Source organism: Pundamilia nyererei, unplaced genomic scaffold, assembly GCF_000239375.1.
Source record: "Pundamilia nyererei isolate P.nyererei 1_Seehausen unplaced genomic scaffold, PunNye1.0 scaffold00250, whole genome shotgun sequence".
In the NCBI taxonomy this organism is placed as follows: Eukaryota; Metazoa; Chordata; class Actinopteri; order Cichliformes; family Cichlidae; genus Pundamilia; species Pundamilia nyererei.
This window is the reverse complement of record NW_005187651.1, coordinates 653,465-678,335: the sequence shown is the minus strand read 5'-3', so window position 1 is coordinate 678,335 and position 24,871 is coordinate 653,465. Positions and strand designations below refer to the sequence as shown.

General features: G+C 39.0%; 2 protein-coding genes across 3 annotated transcripts in view; one reads left to right on the top strand and one right to left on the bottom strand.

Annotated features, from left to right (window-relative positions):
* Positions 1–14,414, bottom strand: part of myom2a (myomesin 2a) — a 29,317-nt gene extending 14,903 nt beyond the window's left edge. The window contains exons 1-15 of the mRNA XM_005749611.1: positions 14,322–14,414; positions 13,321–13,449; positions 12,016–12,108; positions 11,502–11,637; positions 10,794–10,948; positions 10,545–10,637; positions 8,015–8,103; positions 7,898–7,936; positions 6,885–7,049; positions 6,619–6,780; positions 5,182–5,323; positions 4,223–4,422; positions 4,087–4,140; positions 2,269–2,396; positions 1,043–1,262 (exon numbers count right to left, since the gene is read on the bottom strand). Of these exons, the coding sequence (XP_005749668.1) occupies positions 1,043–1,262; positions 2,269–2,396; positions 4,087–4,140; positions 4,223–4,422; positions 5,182–5,323; positions 6,619–6,780; positions 6,885–7,049; positions 7,898–7,936; positions 8,015–8,103; positions 10,545–10,637; positions 10,794–10,948; positions 11,502–11,637; positions 12,016–12,108; positions 13,321–13,427 (1,783 nt within the window). The 5' untranslated portion in view covers positions 13,428–13,449; positions 14,322–14,414. The remainder of the gene's footprint in view (positions 1–1,042; positions 1,263–2,268; positions 2,397–4,086; positions 4,141–4,222; positions 4,423–5,181; positions 5,324–6,618; positions 6,781–6,884; positions 7,050–7,897; positions 7,937–8,014; positions 8,104–10,544; positions 10,638–10,793; positions 10,949–11,501; positions 11,638–12,015; positions 12,109–13,320; positions 13,450–14,321) is intronic.
* A 5,296-nt stretch (positions 14,415–19,710) lies between these two features.
* Positions 19,711–24,871, top strand: part of LOC102206918 (hexokinase-1-like) — a 17,209-nt gene continuing 12,048 nt past the window's right edge. Inside the window, exons 1-2 of one of the 2 annotated variants that reach the window (XM_013915041.1) lie at positions 19,711–20,123; positions 22,042–22,204. In XM_013915041.1, the coding sequence (XP_013770495.1) occupies positions 20,061–20,123; positions 22,042–22,204 (226 nt within the window). In that variant the 5' untranslated portion in view covers positions 19,711–20,060. The remainder of the gene's footprint in view (positions 20,124–22,041; positions 22,205–24,871) is intronic. The other variant, XM_005749601.2, reaches the window with a different exon arrangement.

Genomic DNA, 24,871 nt, shown 5'->3' with positions numbered 1-24,871 from the left:
CTCACAGGAGGCAACAGCGCCATGTGAAGAGAGAGGCTGGCACAGTGGTGTGGGCTCTGGATTCCAGGCTATATACATGTAATATTAATTAATTACCAAAAGTATACAAAGCTGAAAGTGTTAAAGTGGAAAAAAGGACAAGGACAGAATGATTCCACAACTGATGACCTCAGACATCAAACCAGTTGTAAATATTTTTTTCTGTATTAAAGAACATTTTATTCAAATGACTAATTAATGTATCAGTTACTAACAATTTACTTTCTTACAGAACAGAAATCATGACAATTAGCTCTAAATAATACTCACTGAAGCTTTGACTTCCACCTACTTGTCTGCAGGTTACAGCTACAGCACGTTACTGCTACTCAAAAAACATGCATGCATTCGATATTTGTGCTGTGTTCTGTGTTCCTGTATATTGTGTGCACAAACACAGTGATTAAACACAGCACAGAGGACTTGTTTTTCAGTTCCCATGGAATGGCTTTGCCATGCCTTTTTGCAGAACAGGATGTTTAAGCAGAACACTGTGACAGAGGAGCGTTTCTGGGATTTAATTTGAATTTAGGCACGAGAGCCCAGAATAATCCCATTTTGCTTTATCAACTTCTCGTTACCCTGTAATATAACAGCTTACTAAGCCATCCCCAAGTGCTCCAGTTCATCACTTATAGTGAGAACAAACACACACAGAGCAGAGAGTGAAAGAGTGAACTTACATCAGTGTGAAAAAAGTGCTTTTAAAGTGTGTTTGATATTTTTCTGTACATACCAATTGGAAGTTCAGTACCTGCAAAACACAGTCAATCACTTTTGAAGTAAACTGAATTTGGGCTTTTCATGCATTTGTTTTTGTGGACACATTTACATGTATGCACTAAAACACTTTGCTTAAGGTAGACAAACACAAAAAAAGTTGTTTTAGTGACCTTCCCATCTGGACCTTTAATATCTATAATTCTAATAAATTACAAAATTTGACGATTCAGCATTTCTTCACAGGTTTTTGTGTGCATTGTGCTTTGCTGGATATATAATCATGTGTCTTTAAGTCTGCACTGATCCTGGCTCTTACCATCTTCATCAACCTTTTGGATGAGCTCAGAGGGCGCAGAGGCCTCGCTGGAGCCATACATGTTGACCGAATACACTCGGAACTGGTACTTTTGCCCGTCTTGCAAATCAAAAACTGGGTAACGAGGGGAGTGCAGTTTGACTGTTGTGTTGATCCGCTGCCAGTCTCCAGTGCCTGCTAAGCACTGTGTGGGAAAGTCAGGGAGGGGGGCAAATGAGAAGGTATAGCCATATGTGTTGTGGCACAGACAAAAAGAGCAGCTTTTATACTGTGTTTTACAAAGTTAAATCTCACTTAAATTAATTAAATAATTTAAGATATAAGAATCATAAATAACAAAGTGTATGTTTGTGTGTGCCAAAAGGGTTAAAAATAAAATCAATCTTTGTGTGAATTCTGCTATTGACATGTAACTGAACCGGGGGCAATGCTAACACTGTTATTCAAGCTAAACCTGATGAAAACATTCTCTCACTTTTTCGGGAAATATAATAAACATATTGTGTAAATGTCAACATTTTTAGCAAGACTGTTTACAACTTGACTGGCTTGCTTAATGTGTGGCATTAAAAATACTATAAAAAGCACAATACATCAGATACAATATGTAATAAACAAGATTTCAGACTATCATCAACTTGAAATCTAGCATCTCAATATATAGCTACTATCACACAAATTTGTATTACATTTGAACTTCTTGTATAAGCATTCACTATGGCTACTATATGAATTTGTTTGCAATATATTATAAGCTCACAGCTATGTTTACATCCTTGCGATTATATGCATTAAAACATGTCATGTGACTCTACACTGGTTGCAGTAAATCCATTGTTCCATATTTACACTGGGTAGCAAAACCCTGTGTAAACCCACGGAAGCTTCTCTAAAGATGAGATCAAAAGTTCAAAAATGTATCAAACTGAAATCTGGAGATATGCTAGTGTAGAGTTCTCTGTGTGAAATAAAAAAAAAACAAAGAAAAGAAAAAAAACATGTAGTTTGGGGTATTGAAGTTTCACGCAACCCAAACGTAATACAGCTTCGTTTGTGTGTAGTGCTGCCATTTAAGTAAAACCTGAGAGGACATTTAAATGTGACTGTCTTGTTTATCCCTCAGCTACAGTACCAAGGTTAAATCGGCTAAACTGAGAGCAACTGATGGGCAAAAGTGAAGCAGCACACACCTTCTCGATGACGTACCACAGTGGAGCTCGTCCACGGGGGCTAGGAGGCTTCCAGCTCAGCACGACATATGATTTGAAAATTTCGGATGCATGCACATCTGTGGGTTCACCTGGAATAGTTACGTAGCCTAGATTGGGAGTGAACAGTGTTGAGGCATAACGTACACAGAACAGCAGCCACTGCAGAAGTCCCACATTATTCACTTTTTGTACTCAGGTTTTTATCTGTGGCTACAATGTAGCTTGCCATGTGTGTGAATGTGTGTGTGAATGGGTGGATGACTGAATGTAGTGTAAAGCTGGGCGATTGTGGCTCAAGAGTTGGGAGTTCGCCTTGTAATCGGAAGGTTGCCGGTTCGAGCCCCGGCTTGGACAGTCTCGGTCGTTGTGTCCTTGGGCAAGACACTTCACCCGTTGCCTACTGGTGGTGGTCAGAGGTGGTGGCGCCAGTGTCTGGCAGCCTCGCCTCTGTCAGTGCGCTACAGGGTGGTTGTGGCTATAATGTAGCTTGAAATCACCAGTGTGTGTGGATGACTGGATGTGTAAAGTGCTTTGGGGTCCTTAGGGACTAGTAAAGCGCTATATAAATACAGGTCATTTACCATTTAAAGTGACTTTTACAATGCTTCTAATGTTACTGTTGAGCTTGCTTTCAAAGGCAGAGAGGAGATTAAATATTCACCACTATATGGACTTCAATAACGCATTTTCATAGAATTGTACTTATAAGTGATGAAAACAAACACAACTAAGTCCTGCCTTTTTCTCGCTTGTTAAATTCTAAAAGTGCTGATCAGCAGGACAATAACATTGGTGGAATTTTATTAAAGATTAAATAATTATTTTTGGTAGCATTCAACAATAATTACATATCCAAATGCTACACTAGAGCTGCCACAGCCTCGTATGTGGTTTGGTGGCTCAATGCTCACAAAACACACAATATTTTAGTTTTGTTTAACTACAAGTTTCATATACAGCAGTTAGCCATTAGATAAACCAGAACATGGATAAAAACTCCTGATATCATATTTCAGATTTAAAAAAAATAGAAATATGAACTAAAAGGACGTATCAAAGTTAAAGTTAACAGTGAAATGTGGGACTTCTACAATAGCCTTGATTGTGATATTATACAAATATGTAATATTTTTGATATTTTCTATTAGTTTCTAAAATTAGTTTTCATCTGTTATAAGTTTTTGTTAAAGTAGTATATTATATTAAGTGGACACAATTTAAGGAGAAAACTGTTTCAGTTAAAGTGTGAATGGAAAAAGTTCGATTAGATCAAAGACAGCACCACAAAAGTTAAGCTGGGAAGGCTCTGGAAAACAGTTTTCCCTGTGTTGTTTAAAAAAAACCTTATGAGAAAATGACAGATTAGTTCTAAGATCCGCATTAAAATGTTTTTCCTTCTCATGTTTCCTTCGTTGAAAAAGATACGAATGTAAAGGTCAGAATTCAAACGCCACACCTTAAGATGAAAACATATTCCTGTAATAGTGACTAATTTAATCATGCAGCACTCATTTGTTACTGGAATAATGATCATGTCCAATAAACAGGTATAAATGGAAAGAAAATTCACTGATAGTGGAACAGAAAACAGAACAGAACAGCAAACAAACATCAGTGAGAGTTTGATCAGGGAAGATGCCTTTTTAAGCAAACATCCCCATAAAATGTAAAATGTTCTCATGATGGTGCTGCTGGGGTTGAGTGACAGATGTTAGTATTTAGTGAGATTGTGAGGTGGTGGCTTAAAGATAGGGGAAACAAAAACTGTGAAACCAGACGAGTGTGTAACCACTATACCTTCCAGGTCATCATCCTTTATCACTATGTCGTATTTTCCTTCAATTTTAATCACTGTTGCAGGAAATGACAACAGATCGGTCAGAAAACGCTGGCATCCTGCTGTCCTGTATTTTGTATTTACCTTCATCTGTACCTTGCAGTCTCTCACTCTCTGCAGCGTCCAGGGCCGTCACTTTGTCTGACTTGCGTGAGGGCCTGCTGATGCCACTGCTGTTCACGGCTCTGACCCGGAAGTAGTAGGAGTGGCCAACCCTTAAGCCATGTACTGGGTATTTGCAGATCTTCACTGGGGCGTCGTTGCACTGCACCCAAGTGTCAGTGCCAGCTTCACACCTTTACAGCAAATAAACTCTCCATTATCATGAAATTAATATCTTTTTATAAGAAAGTACTTCACATGACATTTTATATTTGTTATGAGGCAATTTTGACAAGCTGAGAAGTTAAAGTATCCTAATAAACTGGTGAGAAGGGCTGCACTTGCAAGTATTTTTGTTTAAAGAAAACTGCAGTCCAGACCTTTCACCAGTTGAAAACATTTGGTGCATCATGAAATGAAAAAGATGACATAGAAGATCATACAGCAGGCAAAAATAGGGCAAAACTGATCTCCCAACCCTCCGCTGTAACCATCTGGTTGTTAAAAGAAGAGGGGATGTAGTCAGCTGTAAACATGGCTCTGCACCAACGTTTTTTTCAAAGATGTGTTGCTGCCATCAAATCGAAAATAAGGTATATTGTTTTTCTTAAAATGGTTCATTTTCCTACTTTAAACATCTGTTTAAAATATAAACATATGTTATTAAATACATTTTCAATGTTCCACTGTTAATAAAATACGCGTTCATGAGATTTGCAAATCCCACAAGTCTTATATGCACTTTATGTAACCATGAAAATAAGCAAATCATATCTGGCATTTGGTGTGAAAAGATACATTTAATTTAGAAAATCTTCTAAGGAGTGCAGCTCTAATAACTATGACTCACTTCCTTGGCATTAAGTGCAGTATAATTCCACTGTATTCATGTCAGTGTGCCAACTGTGGTCTATTTAAAGAGACCTGGAAGCCTTCTTAAGATTAAAACTGACCGATCCACAAAGTATCCAGTGATGGGTGCCTCGTTGACAGTGTTTGGGGGTTTCCAGGCAACTAGGACATAGTCCGAATTGATGTCATAGGCCTTTACGCTCATTGGTGCGCCGGGGGCTCCGGGTGCAGAGGGAGCAGCATCTAGGGAATAAAGAAACACGGGTATGTTGGGGAGGAAGAATGGAAGACGAATGGTGATAGACACAACTATTGTGGCTCCACCGCTTATTTGCATACTATGCCTAATGTGTGGTAACAGGAAATAAGGAGTCAATAACACCTGTTTTAAATCTATGTACTGCTGTGAGTATAGAAAAGATTAGGAACTCTTAATTTAATTGCTAACTAATAAAACATTTCATTTTGCCAACCAAGCTTTCACTTGCTCAAGATACAAGACACATCATTTACCACCATTTGCATAGTGTAGTTATTTTTCTTTGTTAGGGGCATATAAACCTGCGTCTCATCTGCATAGCAACGGAGAGGCTTCTAAAAGTACAGCCAAGGGGCAGAAGATAAAAGCAGAGGTCCAAGTATTGATCTCTGTGGTACCCCACATGAGACCAGAGCTGAGGACTTACACAAAATGTTCTCTCAGCCAGGTAAGACCTAAACCATGCAGAGCATTCCCCTAAAAATCTTTAGCCAGGAGGATGGCATTAACAACCCTAGGCAAAACAGATTCTGTGCCAAGCAGAGATTTAAAACCAGACTGAAAAGTCTCAAGGTCACTATTTTCATCTAAAAAGGTTTTTTAGCTGACTATAAGCAATTTTCTCCAGAACTTCAGAGAAAAAGAAAAGCTTGTAAATAGCCCTAAAATTTGATAAAATACTGTAGCATGCTTAACAGGTTTGGGAAAAATACCAGATGAGAAACTGCTATCGAGGACAGATGGAGAGATGGAAGAGTAGAAATGACCTCTTTAAATAATCAAGGTGGAACAACATCAGCAGGGAAACCTGTGGGCTTCAGATGACCAACAACCTCATACAATAAAAAGAAAGTTACAGGCTCAAACTGGCCAAAAGCAGCAGACCAAGGAACAGTGACTGAGGTGTCAAGAGCAGACGTGGTGATATCTGAGCCCTGGCATTATTCACCTGTTCCACAAAGAAATTCTCACCTCAGAGGAAGGTTCAACAGTGTTACGTATTTTCATTTTTAACCAACTTATCTTCATTTTTTTCTTTTATCTATTATTACACTACACATAATCAGACTATCATATATATTAACCAGATTATAGTTGGGTATTTTAAGTAAGGTAAGTTATAAGTGGTAAGTTTAAAGTTTCTAAGGTTTGTGCTATTCTATCTCTTTTGCTCATTCATGGCTTTTTAAAATTTTTTCCATTGCTCTATTTATTCTAAACAGCGATTTCTGATTTGTTCTTTCAAAGTCGATCACGTGGTGTTAGGACTGTGTCCTACCTGAGACAAACAGGTAGGCGCTATGCTCAGCAGTGCCGTCCTTTGTGAAGATCCGAAGCGTGTAGAGGCCCTCATCATCCTTGGCCAGGTGAGGCAGCGTGAGAGAGGCAGCACCTCCACCCACTGACATCTCCACCAGTTTACTTGGTTTCAGCAGTTTATCTTTTAGAATACAAGATAGAGGACATAATGAGAAGTGACCAAACTCCACAGTCAACCGACAGTGCCACACACAAACATAATGAAAGAATGAAAGAAGGTCTGACCATCTCTGTACCACTGGGCAATGGGTGGTATGTTGGGGAGATCGGGGACCACCACCATTGTACACACCAGTCTGATGGAGTTGCCCTCCACACCAAAAGACACTGGGAACCGGTCAAGCAGGCTGACATCCAGCTTACTGGCATGGATCTCAGTCAGATGAGGCACTGGAGGACAAGATTTGCAACATCATTAGCAATCAGATAATAATCGTATTTTGTGGATATGTGGAGAGAACATGTTTGCAATATCAGAATGATAATGTAGAACCACAATGGATTTATGAACATAAATCTGACATTTTTTCAATATAACTATATGGGCTTGTCATTCAAAAGCATCAAAATTCAGTATACGTGTCCAGGAGCCAAAATGAGGTCTGAGATTTGCTATCTTAGACGTCAATGATTTTAAGGAAATTTTGTGACACTGTCCCTTGCTTTGGCAACCACAGGCTGTGATTTCCACAAAGTGATGTGTGATGAGTGTTTCACTTTAAACGTGGACTTGGTTTAAGAGCTTTCAAGTACAATCAGCACATCCAGTAACATTAAGAAAGTAGAAACAATTTGTAGTCACAGTTATTTCTCTGGAACTTTTAAAAAATGTGTCCATAAGGAGTGAACAGCATGAGTTTTTTCATTTCAACAATGTATACAATAAATCTTAAATAAGGTAATCCAGCTTAATTAGTTTTGACAAAGGAGATGTCTGGTGTTTTTAGTCTAAATGAAATCTTGTGGAGGTTAGTATTTTCTGGACTGCTCATTATTTAAATCCCAACATGTACATAAATGTTTCGACCGCTTGCTGCTCATCTAAAGACAGATCTGTGTTTTGTTTTTCTTCAGAGGGAGTCACGGGACAGGAACAGCTTGCTATCAGTTTCCACTTCTTATCAGGCCTCTCATTGCTTGCTGCTATTTGAAGTGTCATGATTCCATGAGCTTGTGTCTGGGCGTGACACCTCAATCCCCACACTCCCCAGTCTTACTAACTCCCTTTATGCTCTCACCTAAACCAAGATGGCAGGACTCTCCAGCTCCAGCTGGTCCTGTGAAGAAAAGACGTTTATGTTTACAGAGAAAGACATGGGACGTGAGCAATGTCTTTAAGAAAGAAGGAGACTTACTCTTCACAATAATTTTAGCTTTGCTGGTAGCTGTGCCATGCTGGTTGGTTGCCACAGCACTGTACTCAGCAGTATCACTCACAACACACCTACAAGGTCAGCCAGAGTAGGAAGAAGTCACTGATTGCAGTATATCAACATTTATATTTGATTTGATGCCATTTGGTTTGAAGAACATGTATTATTTAGGTTAATAGAAGGTAAAATGCAAGCAATTGTGTTGAGACTCAAGAAGAGTCTGAGGTTTAGAATAGAAGGAAGAAATTTGACCTTCAGCCTGAGCTGAACTATTTTAAAAGATCCATTTTCCCAGCTGTGTTGGACATAGATGCATCCTTCTTGTCACTTGGTGCTTTTTGCATAAAGAATGTGAAAATGACTGATTCTGAAGAAGTTTGGCAAATAAACTATGATGTTCTCAGTGACCTTCAATGCTACGACGGTCCAGAGATATTCCAATTCTCAGAGAGAGGGAGGGACAGAGAGAAGCGGAGCGCAGTCAGAGGAATTCATGGCTCAAATGACGCAAAGGTCAGCACTCCAACATGAACAGCTGAGGGGTCTTGAAGATGACGAAAAGAAGCAGGCTGCAGCCTCACCCTCAATTTAGCAATCTCCCCTCTAACTCTCCAGCTGACTGTCAGATAATGTCAAGATATCGATATAATGTGCTAACAAAATAAAAGTCCTGTAAGTGTAAACATCTACGCTGAGCATGAGTGACAGACGTTCAGTCTTTCCAAGTTTGTTTCTATGCTGCTTTCCTTTCAGTTTGAAGGCTGGTTATAATACAGCAACTAGAAAAATTGCTTGACTATATAAAAATATTGTCTTTTCAACAAACCTCATAAAACATATTTACACTAAACCTTTAATGGGACATTTTTTTAATTTAAAATGAAAAAAAGTTTACAAAACCCCCAAAACATATATAGTCCATGCAGGGAGCAATTTCAGTTTGCGCTGTTGGAAGAAAAACGAATACACAATCCAGAAGAAATCCTGAAAGCTGGAGCTGGAAGCCTTTTTGTTGCTTAAATGCTAGAAATTTTCACTCAGTTGATAAATTCATTAAAGTCTTAAACAACCCTCACTTCTTTATATTTTGGTGGGAGAATCGGAAGCAGATGCAGAGATTTATAGAAACATGTAAACATACAGGGAAATACAGCACACGAGGCAAAATGGTTGAACTGCAGCCTCAAATGATAACAGAGCCTCCATCATGCTTTATAGACAGCTATAGACTCTCACTGATGATCATTTGAACCAAAAATGTCCTATTCGGATTCATTGGCCAATCAGAGCAGGTTATACTGATTTTCGTTCCAGTTCTTGTGCAGTTTAGTACACCACCTCAGCCTTTTCTCCCTATTTCACTTCCTTTCGAATGGCTTCTTGGCAGCCACCATTCATCTTAGACCATTTAGGCTGAGGCTTTGTTGAATAGTAGAGCCAGATCTCTCAGGTCCTGTGTCACATTTTTAATTGATTTTTACTGAGCGTCACTTTCAGATAATCTTCAACTGCTGTAGATGTTTTGTAATGTCAGCCATTTCTTTGGTCCTCCACTTGTCTACTTTTCCCAGATTTTTTAAGGACATATTGCCAACCATGCAGCAATATGACAACAGTTAATAGCTCTTTGGGCATCTTGTTGGTGCAATTTATCTGTTATGTGTAGACACATAGTGTTAGGTGTTAGGTGATGCTTTTTTGTGCTTGAATGATTTGTAGGTCAGTGTTAAGCAGAACAACAAACAAACAAAAAATTGTGAGCTTAAAGTCACGTATGACTGAAAATGAGTGAGAGCTTGGAGAAGAAAGAAAGTCTGACTCTGTAAACTATAAAGAATATAAAGTGGCTGAAGACATTTGCACAGTACTGTATAATATATTCAAGACTGTATTATATCACTTCCTGTTGCCCTAACATTAGTTTAGGCATCTTAGTCTGAGGAAACAATATATTGGCTTTTACCTTATTACTGTACATTTACAGTCTTATTCTATAGTCTACAGAATAACTACATTTTAACAATTTTACATTTTTTATTTAAATCATTTTTATATGTTATTGATGATACACTTCACTGTTACAGTTTAATGCTGACCGCCACATGCACAAAAAGATGACAATGACGAAAGTAACTAGTAACTAGCACGCTTGGTTACTACCACACTGTGGCTCAAAACAGTGTCGGAGGATTCTGAGATATAAAACGGACAATCGACCTCCACCTGGAAAAAGTTAGCTCACTGATACTGGAAGTCTTTACTAAATTTGTATGAATATTTCAGAGATGCTAATGCATTACCAACACATATCAGTAATTAATAACTTCATTTTAATTCATAACTTAATTTTACTAAAACATTTTACTTCTCTAATTTACTGAACAACATGACTTTTTTCTTTTTACCTCATTTCAGGTAAAAAGAAAATCAAAGGCTGCAGCATCCATGTTATAAAACTCAGTTTAATGAAATCATTTATGTCTAACTGCTGAGAGTTGTAGATAATACATACCTGCTAACAATCAAACTATGGACTCCATATTTATTCTCAATCTTGTACTTTCCTGGGGTACTCAGTGGATCTACTGGCACTCCATCTTTATACCTGCCAATAAATCTGAATCAGTTTCACACTACAGTGATATTCTACAGTCCTAAAATATTTCAATAGTGTAATAAATCAGAAAAGCTTATAATGGTATTACCATAAAGCTTGAGTCAAATTTAAAAACCCGCTTGTGTGTGATGGCAGTATACTGACCATTTGACGATGGGCCTCGGATTTCCTTCGACGGTGCAGAACAGCTTGACAGGAGTCTTCTCCCACACAGTATGCGGCCGTAAGGCCACCAAGAAGTCTGGCAATTTGGGGATTTCCTCCAACAGATCCACTCTCTTTCTCATCATCCCCTTAACCTGGAGAGAGTCAACTGCATCAAGTTAATCTATTTATGAAAATGACATTTTTATGCATTATCTCTATAGGGCAGAGATTACATAAGCACTTTAGTGCAACATGTTATCTTTGTCAACAATTCTTAGCTAACAGCAAATCTGAAACCTGACAAAACCAATGAAGGAACATGAGGCCAGCAGATGTTAGTGATCATATTGTTAAAACTCCTAAAAAGTTGGTTTATTCCTGAGACTGATTTGACCAACAGTTCACTGATGCAATGTCAATAAGACCATTGGGCTCAGATTTCATAGAAATGTACAGCTGAGTATCTACAGTGAATGATTTAGATTACATTTAGAGACTCTAGATCTGCTGTTTTGCTGTACTCATGATTACAAATTGATATAATTTTAATAGTGATTGTAACAGAGACAGATACATTAAAGCGTACACACAACATTTCCACAGACTTTTAAACTTGTTCCACATATATGCGATAAAACACCAGAAAAACAAACCAACAAAGGAACTATAGTGTCACCTTGATTTGTTTAGCAGATGGTTACTAACCTCTTTCTGAATTTCAAGACTTTCCACTTGGGCCTTAGTAGCGATCCTCATCCTATGAAGCTCCTCCTGAATAACAGCCAGTCCTTTCCCAACATTTTTGCTTACTCTCTGGTACTCCTCAGTCTCCTCAGCAGTCCTAACAATGCATACATCAGAATAATCTTTGACTAAGATTGACTTTAGCATCATTGTTAGCGATACGCTTGTTACATATTTACCTACAAGCTGAACTGTTACCCTAAAATAATTGTATGATACAACCTGAAACCGTTGCATTGAGCATATCAAGCATAACACAGGATAAAACTAACCTTGAGGGCAGGGAGTCAGTGTTATGAGTCTATAGGATTGTAGCAGTAAGACTGTGCAATTGTTTCATAATTTAAACGGTAATCATTGAATAATTAACAAGTTATACTAAAGAAATGTGCTGTGGTTACAGGGGTCAGCCAGTAGAAAATGTAGTTGCATGTTACCTTGCGACTGAAATAGCTGTGAGCCAGAGCAGACTCACCTCTGCCGGAACACCGGCACGGTATAGGCTTGTTCTGCCATAGCCTCCGTGGCCTGGGCCTGTGCCTGGCTCACCGATTTAGAGCTTGATTTGCTGTTGAGGAAAACACATCATTAAAAATCAGAAAGCAAGTTCTCTGCATAAAAAAAATTCTCAGGTTTTAATTTAGCAGCTAAGCTGAGTTTGTCTTCTGAACATATACATACATAAAAACACAAACACTCGCAGTAAAAAATAACTAACAGTTACAAACATGCGGTTACAAGATTTCCCAGCATATCTGCCTGATGTATTGTATACGCCACAGAGGGATTAAATCTGTTTATGTACTTTGTCTTTTTCTCAAAATTAGCTGGGGTTAAGAAAATTGATTGATGGATATTATTCTCTACATGCATACCACAACCACTATTGTGAAAAATCTGACAGTGGCTAGTGTCATTTGCACAACAAACTATGATTTTATCCAGAAAATTATTTTTACAAAATAACCAGAAAATTGACATTCTGTGTATAAAGACTAACCACCACTTTGAGAGAAACTTCTTCAGTACTAACACAACTGTGTATAGTTAGTAGCCTCAGATGTAGGTCAGGTTCAAGTGGTGACATTAGTCATCTGCCATTAGACAGCTGCAGTTTCCTACCAGATCCCTGGGAGATCAGAACTTGGCTCGTAGGGGCTCAGTTTATTACCTCACCACTAGTGACGAAAAAGCCAATCTTCAGCATGTATAATATCATGTTAAGTATGACTATACTGCACAGCACAGCTGTAAGGGCCAGAAAACCTTTTTAAAAAGCATGCTATAGCAACAAAGACAAATGCATACATGTCTTTCATTGGCCTGAACTATAAGATCTGTTGGCAGAAGCTGCAGAGCAACAGAAGCAATAGCACTTCCTGAAATACCGACTTGGGTTCTGCTCTCAGAGATTCTGGAGCTCACATAGACAAAGAGCTTTAGAATCACTGGTGATACATTGAGGTTTTACAAAGAAACGAACTGAAGCTATAATAAAGAGGCATGAAAATATATTCCTGTGGAAAACGATAAACAGAACTAACATCTGGGTATTCAGTCAGTTAGCATGTACCACTCTGTGACTGACTGATTTGTTCATGAAAATCAGAATTTGCAGAACTTTGAATTTGAATTGACAATTAAACTGCCAGCTAGGAAGCAGACACACCCACTACCGCAGCTGCTCCTCAGCAACACCCCTGTGTGTGTTTTTTGTTCTACGTCGCAAAGCAGCAAGAGCTGTGCTACTCAAAGCAGCAGGTAAATGTCACTGTCATACCTTTCTGTGTGCTGCTTGGAAACGTGTTTAGTGTGATGATAAGCATAATCAGTTTTGACTTGGCTCACATGCTTCTTCTTATACCAAGGTATGACTTTGGAAGCCATGACTGGAACACTTCAAGGAGTCCTGGCCAAGAGTACCAGTGGGAGGGGGAGACCAAACATGTGTTAGCCATGTTAGAAATGTCAATACAAGTATTTACTTTACCACCACTGTTACTGCAATCATTCTGTGATGTAAGTTTAAAGTATTAGATGCGCTGTCATCTCTGAAATCAACCGTGTGCAAAGGTTAACAGGTGCAGTTTCTGCTGTTCTGTTGTAGAATTTATACAACACATGAGAAAAATACCCACACCCGAATCTCTAATAGACCTAAACAATGTTTAAAGGCAAACATTTATGAGACAGCATGGCAGTTCCAACTTTTTACTCGAGCTCAGCACTTCAACTGCTTCCTCTAACAGCCTCACACAGCTCAGCTATGAATAGCTTTCACCAGTCTGCCTATTCCATTATCGGAGAAATGAAGGAAACAGTGTCATTACCAGAAGAGCACAGTCCTCACACTATTTAATTAAAACGATTGCGCAGGAAATCAGAGTGATCAGACTGTACAGGAACAAGACTTAGATCTAAGCCAGCTGTCATATCCACACTCTGCTGCAGGCTAATTGTGCTTCCGTTCTGTATAAATAATTATTTCAGCACAATATCGTCCTTTTTTGGCTGATGCAAATTAAGAAAAGAGGGTCAGCAACCTCTTAATACCCTGGTATGAAAGGAAGTACAGCTCAGGGAGATTACAGACTGCTGCTTCATTTTCCCCCCACACAGGAGACAGATTATCTGCTGTCATTTATTTATGCAACACATTTCACCTGCCCCAGGATTGGCAGCAGATAAGTCCTCTTCCTAATGTGAAGCTCATTTTGAAAAAAGTTATTTCTAAAATAAAATTAGCACACCAGCTAGCGAATATTAACAAAAGAGACTTACCCCAAGAAATTTAAACAGCGCAAAGAGGTGGCAGACCAGCCTGATGCCGCTTGGGAAGCACTCGCTGATGGCAACAAAAATATTACCCTCTCACTGGAGGAATGCTGTTCCCCTTCCACCCCATGTATGGATGCACTTAAAACTATATATAGCATTTACCCCCAAATTTCCTTCTCATTCTGCACTTTGTAGATGAAGAGTGTGCACCTGTACCACAAGGTTTAATGAATTATTCTGGAGGCAAGTTTTATCCCCTTTCTTTATAATATGGGAAACGTTTTTTATATATATATATATATATTTTTTTTTTTTTTTAATGGAATATTGAAGATGAGAAAGAGTTGGAACAGTGAAACAGTAAATGGTGACAGAGTTTAGAAATTGTTCCACACAAAGTTTCATTTTTGAAAATCAGAAAAATAAATCTGAAATACCAGAGTGCCTCTCTTCTTATTATTGTCGGTAAGTCTAACATTTTTTCTAAAAGTATGAGGTATGAAGGATCTCCCCTTTAACCATCAAAAATATTGATCTGTCCAAGAGTCAGGAAGAAGTTTTCAGTCATTTCTGGCAGATCCTGACACTCAAAGCATTATGAGACCTTTTTAGGTTTCTCGAGACAGCTTGTCCTCCTTGGCTCAACACTTGCAGGCAACAGTCAAGCTATTTTTAACAGCAAATCCTCGGTTACAGTGATACCTCTACTTCTTACTGTACACGAGCCACTGCAGCTATTTTTATTCAAACAAGTCTATTATAAATAACAGAATATACATGGAAATATCTTATAAAACAGACTTAATTTTTCCCCTTTGACCTGTAGTTGTTAAAATGTTACTGATTTTATGTTTAAAATATTTTCACTGACATCTTTGCTCACTTTTACAATACAGTATATAGCAGTATATTCTTAAAAAAAAGACATTGTAACAGACATCATCTCATTTAATTAAAACCCGCAGTGTTTGCTATATAAGAAATCAGAACAATGCAGAGAAAAAAGATGTAACTTCTAGAAACAATGACTATATAGGAAATACTGAGCTTAGCAATTGTCCTGAAGAACTGACTCAAAAAAGTCACCCATCTCCCACCTTTACTCAAAGACAACAGTTACGCTACGATCAATTCATACATGCAAACCGAAACAAAGGCTGTGTGATTGATCATTCTTGATGTTACACGGGAAAAAAGGTCAAACACCAACAAAGGAGAAGGTTTGCATAAGGTTCCTCAGAGAAACTCATTCAGAACTTTCTCCAAGCATGACATCTGAGCGCACTACACCCTTAGACAAAAAACGGCTCATACAGATGCTGTACAACTGCTCCTAAAGGACACTCTTTTGAGGATGTTCACATTTTGGACTGAGAAGACGGATGGTTTGAAAGAAAAGTAAAGGAGACCATCTCTGTCCGCTGTGAACAACCATCTTTGGACAGAGGTGATGGCTTACAACACCAGCTATCAACTGCCTACAATGTAGTCTTGAGATCCCTTCCCAGTACCTCAATAGGTCACATGATGGGTTGGGAAAAGGTTTCACAGAGGTTTCACCCTTAACCCCCGGTGACAATAAAGACCTCAATAATCATGTCCACACTTTAGCCCATGCAATGACTCATATGATCAATAATAGGTCAGTGACTCTCAGGACCACCTCCTATGCCTGCGTCTCTCCACAAGTCCCGTTGCCTTTCTTTTTCTTAAGACTACCATTATCTGGATGACTGAGACCCTCCACAGAACAGAGTGCGATCAAATCATTAGACTGTACCTCTCTTAACAAGTACCAGTCATGTTAAGAGAGGTGACTGATCCATAATTTACAAAACAATCCATACATCTAAATTGGCTTTCAGATGCTATGATTTTCATTGGGTGTGACCAGGAGGGACAGAATTAGATAGAGTACATCTTTCCCAAACCGGTCATGGCAGATGGCCCCGCCCCTCCCTGAGCCTGGTTCTGCCTGAGGTTTCTTCCTGTTAAAAGGCAGTTTTTCCTTCCCACTGTCACCAAAGTCCTTGCTCATAGGGGGTCATTGTTGGGTTTTTCCTTGTATGTATTATTGTAGGGTCCACCTTTACAATATAAAGCACCTTGAGGCAACTGTTGTTGTGTTTTGGCGCTGTATAAATAAAACTGAATTGAATTGTGCAGAAGGACAGTAAAATTACTGGACAAAGGATGTTGAACATAGAGCACAGGGGAAGTTCATGGATTTAGTGAAGGAGGGCATGCTTGTCCTACTTTGTTGATGTGACCAAGGAGGATGCTGGGATCTAGTGAGATGGAGCCAGAAATCCACAACGGTGAAGGCATGGGCTCAGTTTGGTGTGACTCTCTGTTCAATGCTGCCACCTGATGTCCATCTGCAACAATATCTTTTCACACTCATACTTTCAGCCTTCAAAACAGTATTACAATGTGATTTGAGGCAGCACACCAAAACTTTCAGCCTTAAGAACTGAATAAAGTGCAAAAGACTAAAGATAAAGCTGATGAAAATATGATGAGTTCAGGAATTACAGTTTTCAGGGTTTTCTTTACTATATACTGTAATGTATATAGACTATATTTTTATATATTATATACTTTTTGCAGGTACTTCTCCTCAGCTCTTTTTTGCCACCTTTAAATTCCTAGGAACACATCTCTGAAGATCTTTAGTGGTCAGTTAACAACATCTGTGGTGAAAAAGGCTCGGCAGTGCCTCCACTTTTGGAGGGTTTTAAAGATGAATAAACTGGAGGACAAGCTGCTGGTGACCTTCTACTGCTCTACACTCGAGTCTGGACTGTCATGCACCATTAGTGTGTGATAGTGTGTGGCCCGCCGGCTTTACAGTGGCTGACAAAGAAAGACTGCAGAGGGTGATAAGGTCAGCTGAAAAGACCACAGGATGTTCTTTACCCTCTCTGGATGAGATTGAAAGTACTTCATGTCTCACCAGAGCAAAACTCATTTTCAGAGGCCACTTACCCTCCTGCCCAGTATAACCGTCAGCCTGTACAGTATGACTTAGTATAAGTAATGCCCTAACTTATTATCCCTGTGACCTGGAAGGAGAAGCAGAAGAAAATGGATAGATGGATGGATCTCCATCTGAACTAGTGAAAGTTACATGCAGAATGATAGTGTGCTTTCAACCAAAGTGTAGTTTAGTTCAAGTTTAACCTTTTGTAATAAAGATTAAGGCTACAAAGATCATCATCATCAAGTAAAACCTAACTAACACTGACTATATGCACTAAATGTGAGAGACATTTTTTGAGTTCACACTGATGTGTTTGTTTTCTTTTGCACAATTGCAGTAACAATTCTCTTTATCTGTTTCATTGTCTTTGACTTTAGGTCTCCTGTTGGATTCCAGTCTCGTTCCCCTCTCTGGCCCCACTACATAGCATGTTTGTACTGGGAGTAAAAGAGATTATTGGAGCATGATAATGTGACAAGCATGAAGTTCAGACATTTGAGATGCCTCATGTCTGCAGAATATTTAGACTACATAAGTGCCAATAGATTCAATGACTTTATGATGCATGAAGGCTGCAGAGATTTTATTTATTTATTTTGATTTTATTTGATGAGAATTTATAATAAACTAAACACCTCTAGAAATTTCAGTATATGTGGTCTTGGTCCCAGTAGATGTTCGAACTTGGTTCCAAGCAGGACATGTTACCAAGAAAAAAAGAGGACAATTGCAAATACCTTGGATTACATCAAGTCTCTTCTATTTATATCTCTTTTTAAACATGCCAACGTGAAAAACATGCTAACCTTCACTGTAACACCACAATCTGGCCAGTTTGCTCCTTGATATGCAGGGAATAGTCAAATATATTTCTATAACAGATTTACTGAGGACATTTAAGCTTCCCAAAGGATATTCCTCTGACAGACAGGAATCTTGTGTGCCTTTACAAACAACAAGCACATATATACTGCAGCAGATTGAAAATGGATTCGTGGATGAATGATGAACAGCAAAGTTTAAGTATACCGATAAACATATCAAGCATAACATATTAAAAGGGTCGCGTGTTGAGGAAAATACTTAAATGAGAAAAAATGAGTCCTTAATATTCAAATAAACATGTGGTTACATAAAGAAACTGTAAACAATTTAAAAAAAAGAAGTCATGCTTAAGCATGCGTTACTTCATTATAAAGAGCACAACATTTAGGTCACCAGGAAAGGTCACCCTGAAGCAGCCATGACACCAGGCCGGATAGTCTTCCTCAGAGGGGAGTGAATGAATATTAAGCCCTCCCCCTTTTTCCTCTCTCCTTTCTGAGCTTCTGTTTCACAGTGGGGAAAGGCGGCACCGGGAAACCATTCTTTAGGTTGCAGGCTGCTAAAGATGGAACACAAGAGGAGGGGGACTGTGTGTAGACTAGAGGAAAATCAAAGAGGGAAGTCCTAAATCACAATGGTTAAGGGGGGGAGGGGGGGGGATATAATAAAGACGTCACAAGCTTTAGGCGTCACTGAGTCAGGAGACATGGTTCATTTTACGCAGAGCGTGGTGACGTAATAGAGCCACAGGGGGCAGAGGAGCTGTCCCTGACTATGTATAGCAATGCTGAAGCCTCATCAGCAGTCAAAGAGGGGTGGGGGCTCGAAACATGTGCTGGCTATAGCTAAAGACACATTTTAAGCCCATGTAAGAATAGATTAAAAAAAATATATAAAACACATTTTCAAAATATCAATTAATGTGACTGCAACCTGCAAACAAATGTTTTTACTTCTTGTCTTTGGATGAGTCGTCCTGACTTTTTATATTCTTTGTTACTTTTTGTTTTTAGTTGTTGTTTTTTAATTAAAAACGCTGATTCGTGGATTTATAGGTACATAATGTGTGCAGGTTGCCTTCCATTAAGAAATGTCCTCTCAAGGTCAGGAATGACACTTAGCTTTAAAGCTATATCTCTAGCTTCTGTGTTGCAGTGGGTGGGGTGTGTGCTGCAGAGATAAGAAGCCATCAGTCACAAGTCTGACTCTCCAACGGTGCTGCTGCATGTGTGGAGCTATGAGAAGATGCTTGGATGTTGCAGCATGAATGTGATGTGCTTCAGGCTGCAGTTGGTGCTCAGTGTATTGCAGTAGTGACATCATCATGTGGCTGCCCTGCCTCTCTGCACGTCCACCTCCTGTAGCCGTGGAAACATGGAGACGTGCAAACTCTGGGAAGTCTATGGAGGAGAGTGGCCGGTTATCGTGCGTAAGCCGCTTCCTCATTCAGCTCACAACTCCCGTGCCCCCACTCCCATTTGCACTCCCCTGTTGCCCCCTCCTCCAATTTGCTCCCCACTCTTTCCTTTGCTTCCATGTCCTGGGTTCAGCCAATGGGAGTGCTCAGTGGGGGCAGGGCAAAACAGAACCACCATTCCTGTGCCGAGCTGTTACATCTCCTCAGAGCTAACAGGGAGCTAGCAGCTCAGAGGGAGGAGGCACGGCCAAACCCAGCCTGTGTGTGTGTTTGTGTGTGTATGTGTGTGTGCCTGTCGCAGACTAGCAGGCAGGGCCGCTGCTGCACACTGGTTTCACCAGACTTTTTCCTTTTAACCTTGCCTTGACACAGTGCTCAGGCAAGGCCTGCTTTTGCTTCTACTTCAGGATAAAGCGGGATCAGCGTGAGGGGAAACTGAACAATCTTCTTTTCCCTTCTTCTTCACTGTCAAACCACCTCGTAGTAAGTGACAGCTCCCGAAGGACACGCAGACAGGATGATAGCGGCTCAGCTTCTGGCCTACTACTTCACCGAGTTGAAGGATGATCAACTCAAAAAGGTGAGCGACAGCAGCTTTAAACTGTTATGGTGGTCCTTTTATATTAGACTTCAGAGCTTTGTTATATCACAGCAGCCTAGCGTGTACCCACAGACACCGGCGAACAGTGGCTGCATGGTGGGATCGAATCTTTGGGGTTTATCGTGTTGGGAGAAGAGGATGCACCATTTGGGAGTTACGGGAGGAGAAAGCCAGCATGGTGTTTAATATTGATATGGTGCATTTTCAGTTTGTTAGCAGTATTTGACACAGATGTCCTTGAGCAGGGCTGTGGTCATTGATCGTGGTGAAAGCCCCATCACTGAGCTTTTCCGGAGCACTGGTTGCTATGGCATCTGAAGCAGACAGGTGTCTATGAGGGGTTGTTGGCAAAAGTCAAGATCTCCAAGATCCACGATTTTGTCCCCGACTGTCAGTGTCTTTCTTTTCCCAGTCATTCATTTTTACTGTTTCACAGATGTTCTATCCCATTGCACTGTTGCCTTCTTAATTTCATTCCTCTTTTAGTCCATCGTGAAAACACATTTCAATTTTTTAGCAGCTCATAGACGTTGCCATCAGTGAAATCTGAGCCTGATTACAGCTTCTAGCTGCCCATATAAACGGACTCTGTGTTCACAGCGAATTCGTGACTGAACAAACTGGTAAGATATCCCCAGGGAATAGGGGATACGGGTGAGGGCAGTCAGTGTAAGTGGGGGTGGGGTCAAATACTCATGACGTCATGTGTGATATCACAGTGCAGTAGCAACACGTGCCACTGCTGAAGTAGGTTACTGGAACTACTGGGGTAAAAACAATCCTTGAAAGGATGAAAGCTCTTAAACCATGCACATCCTGCAGGGGACACCGACACTGTAACCATATCAAGATAAGGAGTCAAATTTAGTGGCAGCTAGATTTACTATCTGTTATCCAAGTGTTGTAGTAGCGGGGTAGCCTTAGTGTGTAGACCTTTGGTCTTACTAGTATTCTTTGATTAAGCATCAAAGGATCAGGCAAACAAACAAAATTTTATTTAAATCCGTAAGAATTCTGAAAAAGTTTGATACAAAAACATGACAAAAGAAGGCATCACACAGATGCAGTTGAATAACATAAGAAAGAGACTGATAATAGATGCCATATTATAAGTGTCAGGAAAACTAAGAGTGAATAACTATACGAATTAACTGCATTTACATACAACATTAAGAAGATTGGCCATGAAAAAAATCAGTATGTTACTTTATAAAGTATATATAGACAAACATCAAAGTTACTGTATTTTTTAAAAAAGTTACAGACATGTTTCATTACTCTTGTAGACAAACTCTACAAATCAGGTGACATTTTGGAGAGGCTAATATTAATAATGTGACAGAGTAGCTTGATGGGTAACAGATGTGTGGACTGTCTTGTGGCACAGAGCAGGTTTCAGGCGTGTGGGGTGCCCCATGGCATGCACTGTGATTATATAACAATAACAAAAACTGTCCTCTGTAAATCCTCCCAACAAACATTTCATTCATTAGATGTGTTAACTGTGATGTAACCATATAATGTAGCTATTATTAAAAAATGTTTTGTTGATAATTTAATTGTATCAAAATGTTATGCTGACTAGTACATGGATTCAAGTGTCCAACTTCAGGCTCTTTGCCACAATTAGAGGTACTCCCTGTTTATTGATTTTTGCCCATGTCCTAGAACTCCTGCCATGCCGTTAACTAATTCAAATGACACAAACCCATTATAAACACCATCCCAGGAAACCCCCATTGTTGTGTTTAAACCACGACAATACTAGTAGGCAGTGTTTACATGTGTTTAATTCATGTTAATTGATATGTGCTCAGGTTGCAAAATATTAGTGTCTCACAGATGTTTAGCAAGCATAAAACATCCCTAACAACTTCTCTGTGCACCTATTCTTCAGATCGATAAGTACCTGTACTCCATGCGGTTCTCCGATGAGACGCTTAAGGACATCATGAACAGGTTCCGCAGGGAAATGGAGAATGGGCTTGAACGTGACACCAACCCCACTGCCACCGTGAAGATGCTGCCCACGTTCGTCAGGTCCATTCCTGATGGATCAGGTAGAGTGTGTATTAAGAGTCTCACAGAAATCACAGATTATTGAGAAAAGTGCTCTGATCAGCTCAAAAATATTCTCCTTAATTGTGTAAGTGCCCAACAGTGCCCCCAAATGCCCAAAGTCATTGGCAGTTCACTTAATGAGGTCAAATACATGGGTTTAAGCCTTTAAAGCTTAAAAATGCTTAAAAATTTGTAAAAATATTTTAACAATATAAAAAATATCACAAAGCTCAAAAATAATTCTGCATTTTAGAAGTCAAAATGGTTCAAATATAAAGGAGCATTTCCACTATTATGCAGAAGAAGCAGCATCATTAATACCTCCTATTCACACACTGATGACAAAATTTCATCCATACTCGTTGAAGGATGTATTTGTTTCTGTCTGACTGTAAAGAATGTGCTGATGTTAAAATTGTCACATAAGCCTCTTTGTGTTTGTGCTCTGGGTTCAAGCTAAATAGATTACTATTGTTTTAGGCCTGAGGCCAAACAGTCCACACAGCCTCATCACTCAGTGTAACGTACAAGCAGAAGAAAACCTCATAATGTTACATTTAACTTACCTGAAACAGAATCCTCATAGGCTCGTCTAATCCAATCATATCTTTGTGTCAAATATTTTTCTTTACTAGTCTGAGGACTGGCCTGTAACCAGCAAAAGGCCTTTAGTAAGACCATGCAACTAGTTTAAGATGTTACTTTTCTTATATTTTGGGGCTATACTGATAAAAGAATAGAGGAACAGAATGTATATTCAGGATACTTTGACAGTCAGACTATTACAGATGATAAAAGATCATTTACTGGGAAACAAACCTCAAAAAGTAGAATTGATGACTAAATATTTGAATGTCTTTCTGCTGTTTTTGGTTTTATTCTTGTATTCAAGTCAAAAAATGAGAAACAAAAATGCAGAAATATACTTCAGGTATATCTTAGTTTTCCTGCAGACTGATGTCCGAACAAGGCAGCCGGACATTCCTGCCTTCTCGCACTATATATAGCCTAGGGTTTCAACATGAGGTGACAGGGATGAAGCAAAGTGCGAAGTTGAAGCTATGGTGATGGCAAAAAAAATAAATAAATAAACATTTTAAATCCATATAATGACAGTAGTGACAAACATGTTGGCAAGGTTGGTTGTCATGATAAGAGGGATAAGTGAAAATTAATCCCATTCCTCTGTCTTGACTTTTTTCTCTGGAAAGAAAATTCACAAATGAACAGCTCAGACTGTAATTTTTACTGTGTAATAAGATTATACTTGGTGTAAAAGCTAATGAGAGATACAAATGTAGACAGACCAGCTTAGGGTCTTCATCCTAAATCTCACGGATTCTGTTTTCACTATCTTTTATTACTAAAACACATTTATGGAAATGGAATAATTAAAAGGTATTTTAGAATCAAATGGCAGATAGAATCAAACAGAATCAAATCTCTCGAAAATAATAATAATTTAAAAACTGTAAACCATATTATGTTTCTTTTTTTTTGCCAGTACTACAGACACCAGCCATGCCACAGATAAAGCCTTCTTTTATCAGTGATTAGATTACAACACTAGTTTTGACGAGCTTAGTTAAGAATTTTTGCATTAATTAAACGAAACAGCATCAGGACATTTGCATGCTAGCACTGAGAATATACAACGACATGGGTTATAAAACAGCAAATGCTCTGCGGCAAATCACTAACACTTGTATGTCCAGCCCAGACACACATCTCATTCCAGTCAGGTCAAGAGGATTAATAGCTCAAGGCAGCAAACATTACAGTCATGGCACAACTGAACACTGTTTTGTTGGAGGGCAGCTGAACTTCTTTACTTAAAGGTTACAACTCTGATTCCAGCAATAGTAAATTTACATCCACATGTTCTGTTCTTATCCAGTGTCAGATTTCAAGAAGAATAAATTTATGTAATTACCTGTAATATTGCACATATAGGTCTGTGTATTCATTTCAGAACAAACTTCACATTTTTTAATCAGAGGGGCTATTTGTTGACATTATGCTTTTCTTTTCTTTCCTTTCTTTTTTTTATTTTATTCGGTGGGTTTCTTTATATATTTGATTCTAAGGACAGGCAGCATTCCAACCATAAGTAGGGAGTAAGGAAAATAAACCTGAGGATATGTTCCTCGTGTCTTTGTTGAGAAATGTTGATATAGATCTTTGTACTTTTGGCCAAGAGGGGAGTATTATTCCAAACATTGTCTTTTGTTGATGCTACTACTAACAGCATGTGCTTTGTGGTGGATGCCTGTAAAGCTCCTTTTCTCTTTTAGTGACATGCCAAGCTTGGGAATACTGATGGCCTTAGAGAGAATTAGCAGTGACAGCTTTAATAAAGTATCAAACATTCATTAATTTCTAATCTGCCCTAAATTAAAATTAGGATATTATATTACATTTCTTAAAAAAGAAACACATTTTCACTCCCTTTGCTTGTAAAAACTGTCAAAAAACAAAATGCAAAACATAAATCTACCCAAAACTCACATTTGACCCTGGTAGCCCTAAGTGCAGTCTTTGGGCCACCTATGAGTTGACTTCTGGTATTCAGGTATGATCCAAAATATACATAATATGGGGAAAATCTTCTGTTTTTTGTTGTGTGTGTGTGTGTGTGTGTGTGTGTGTGTGTGTGTGTGTGTGTG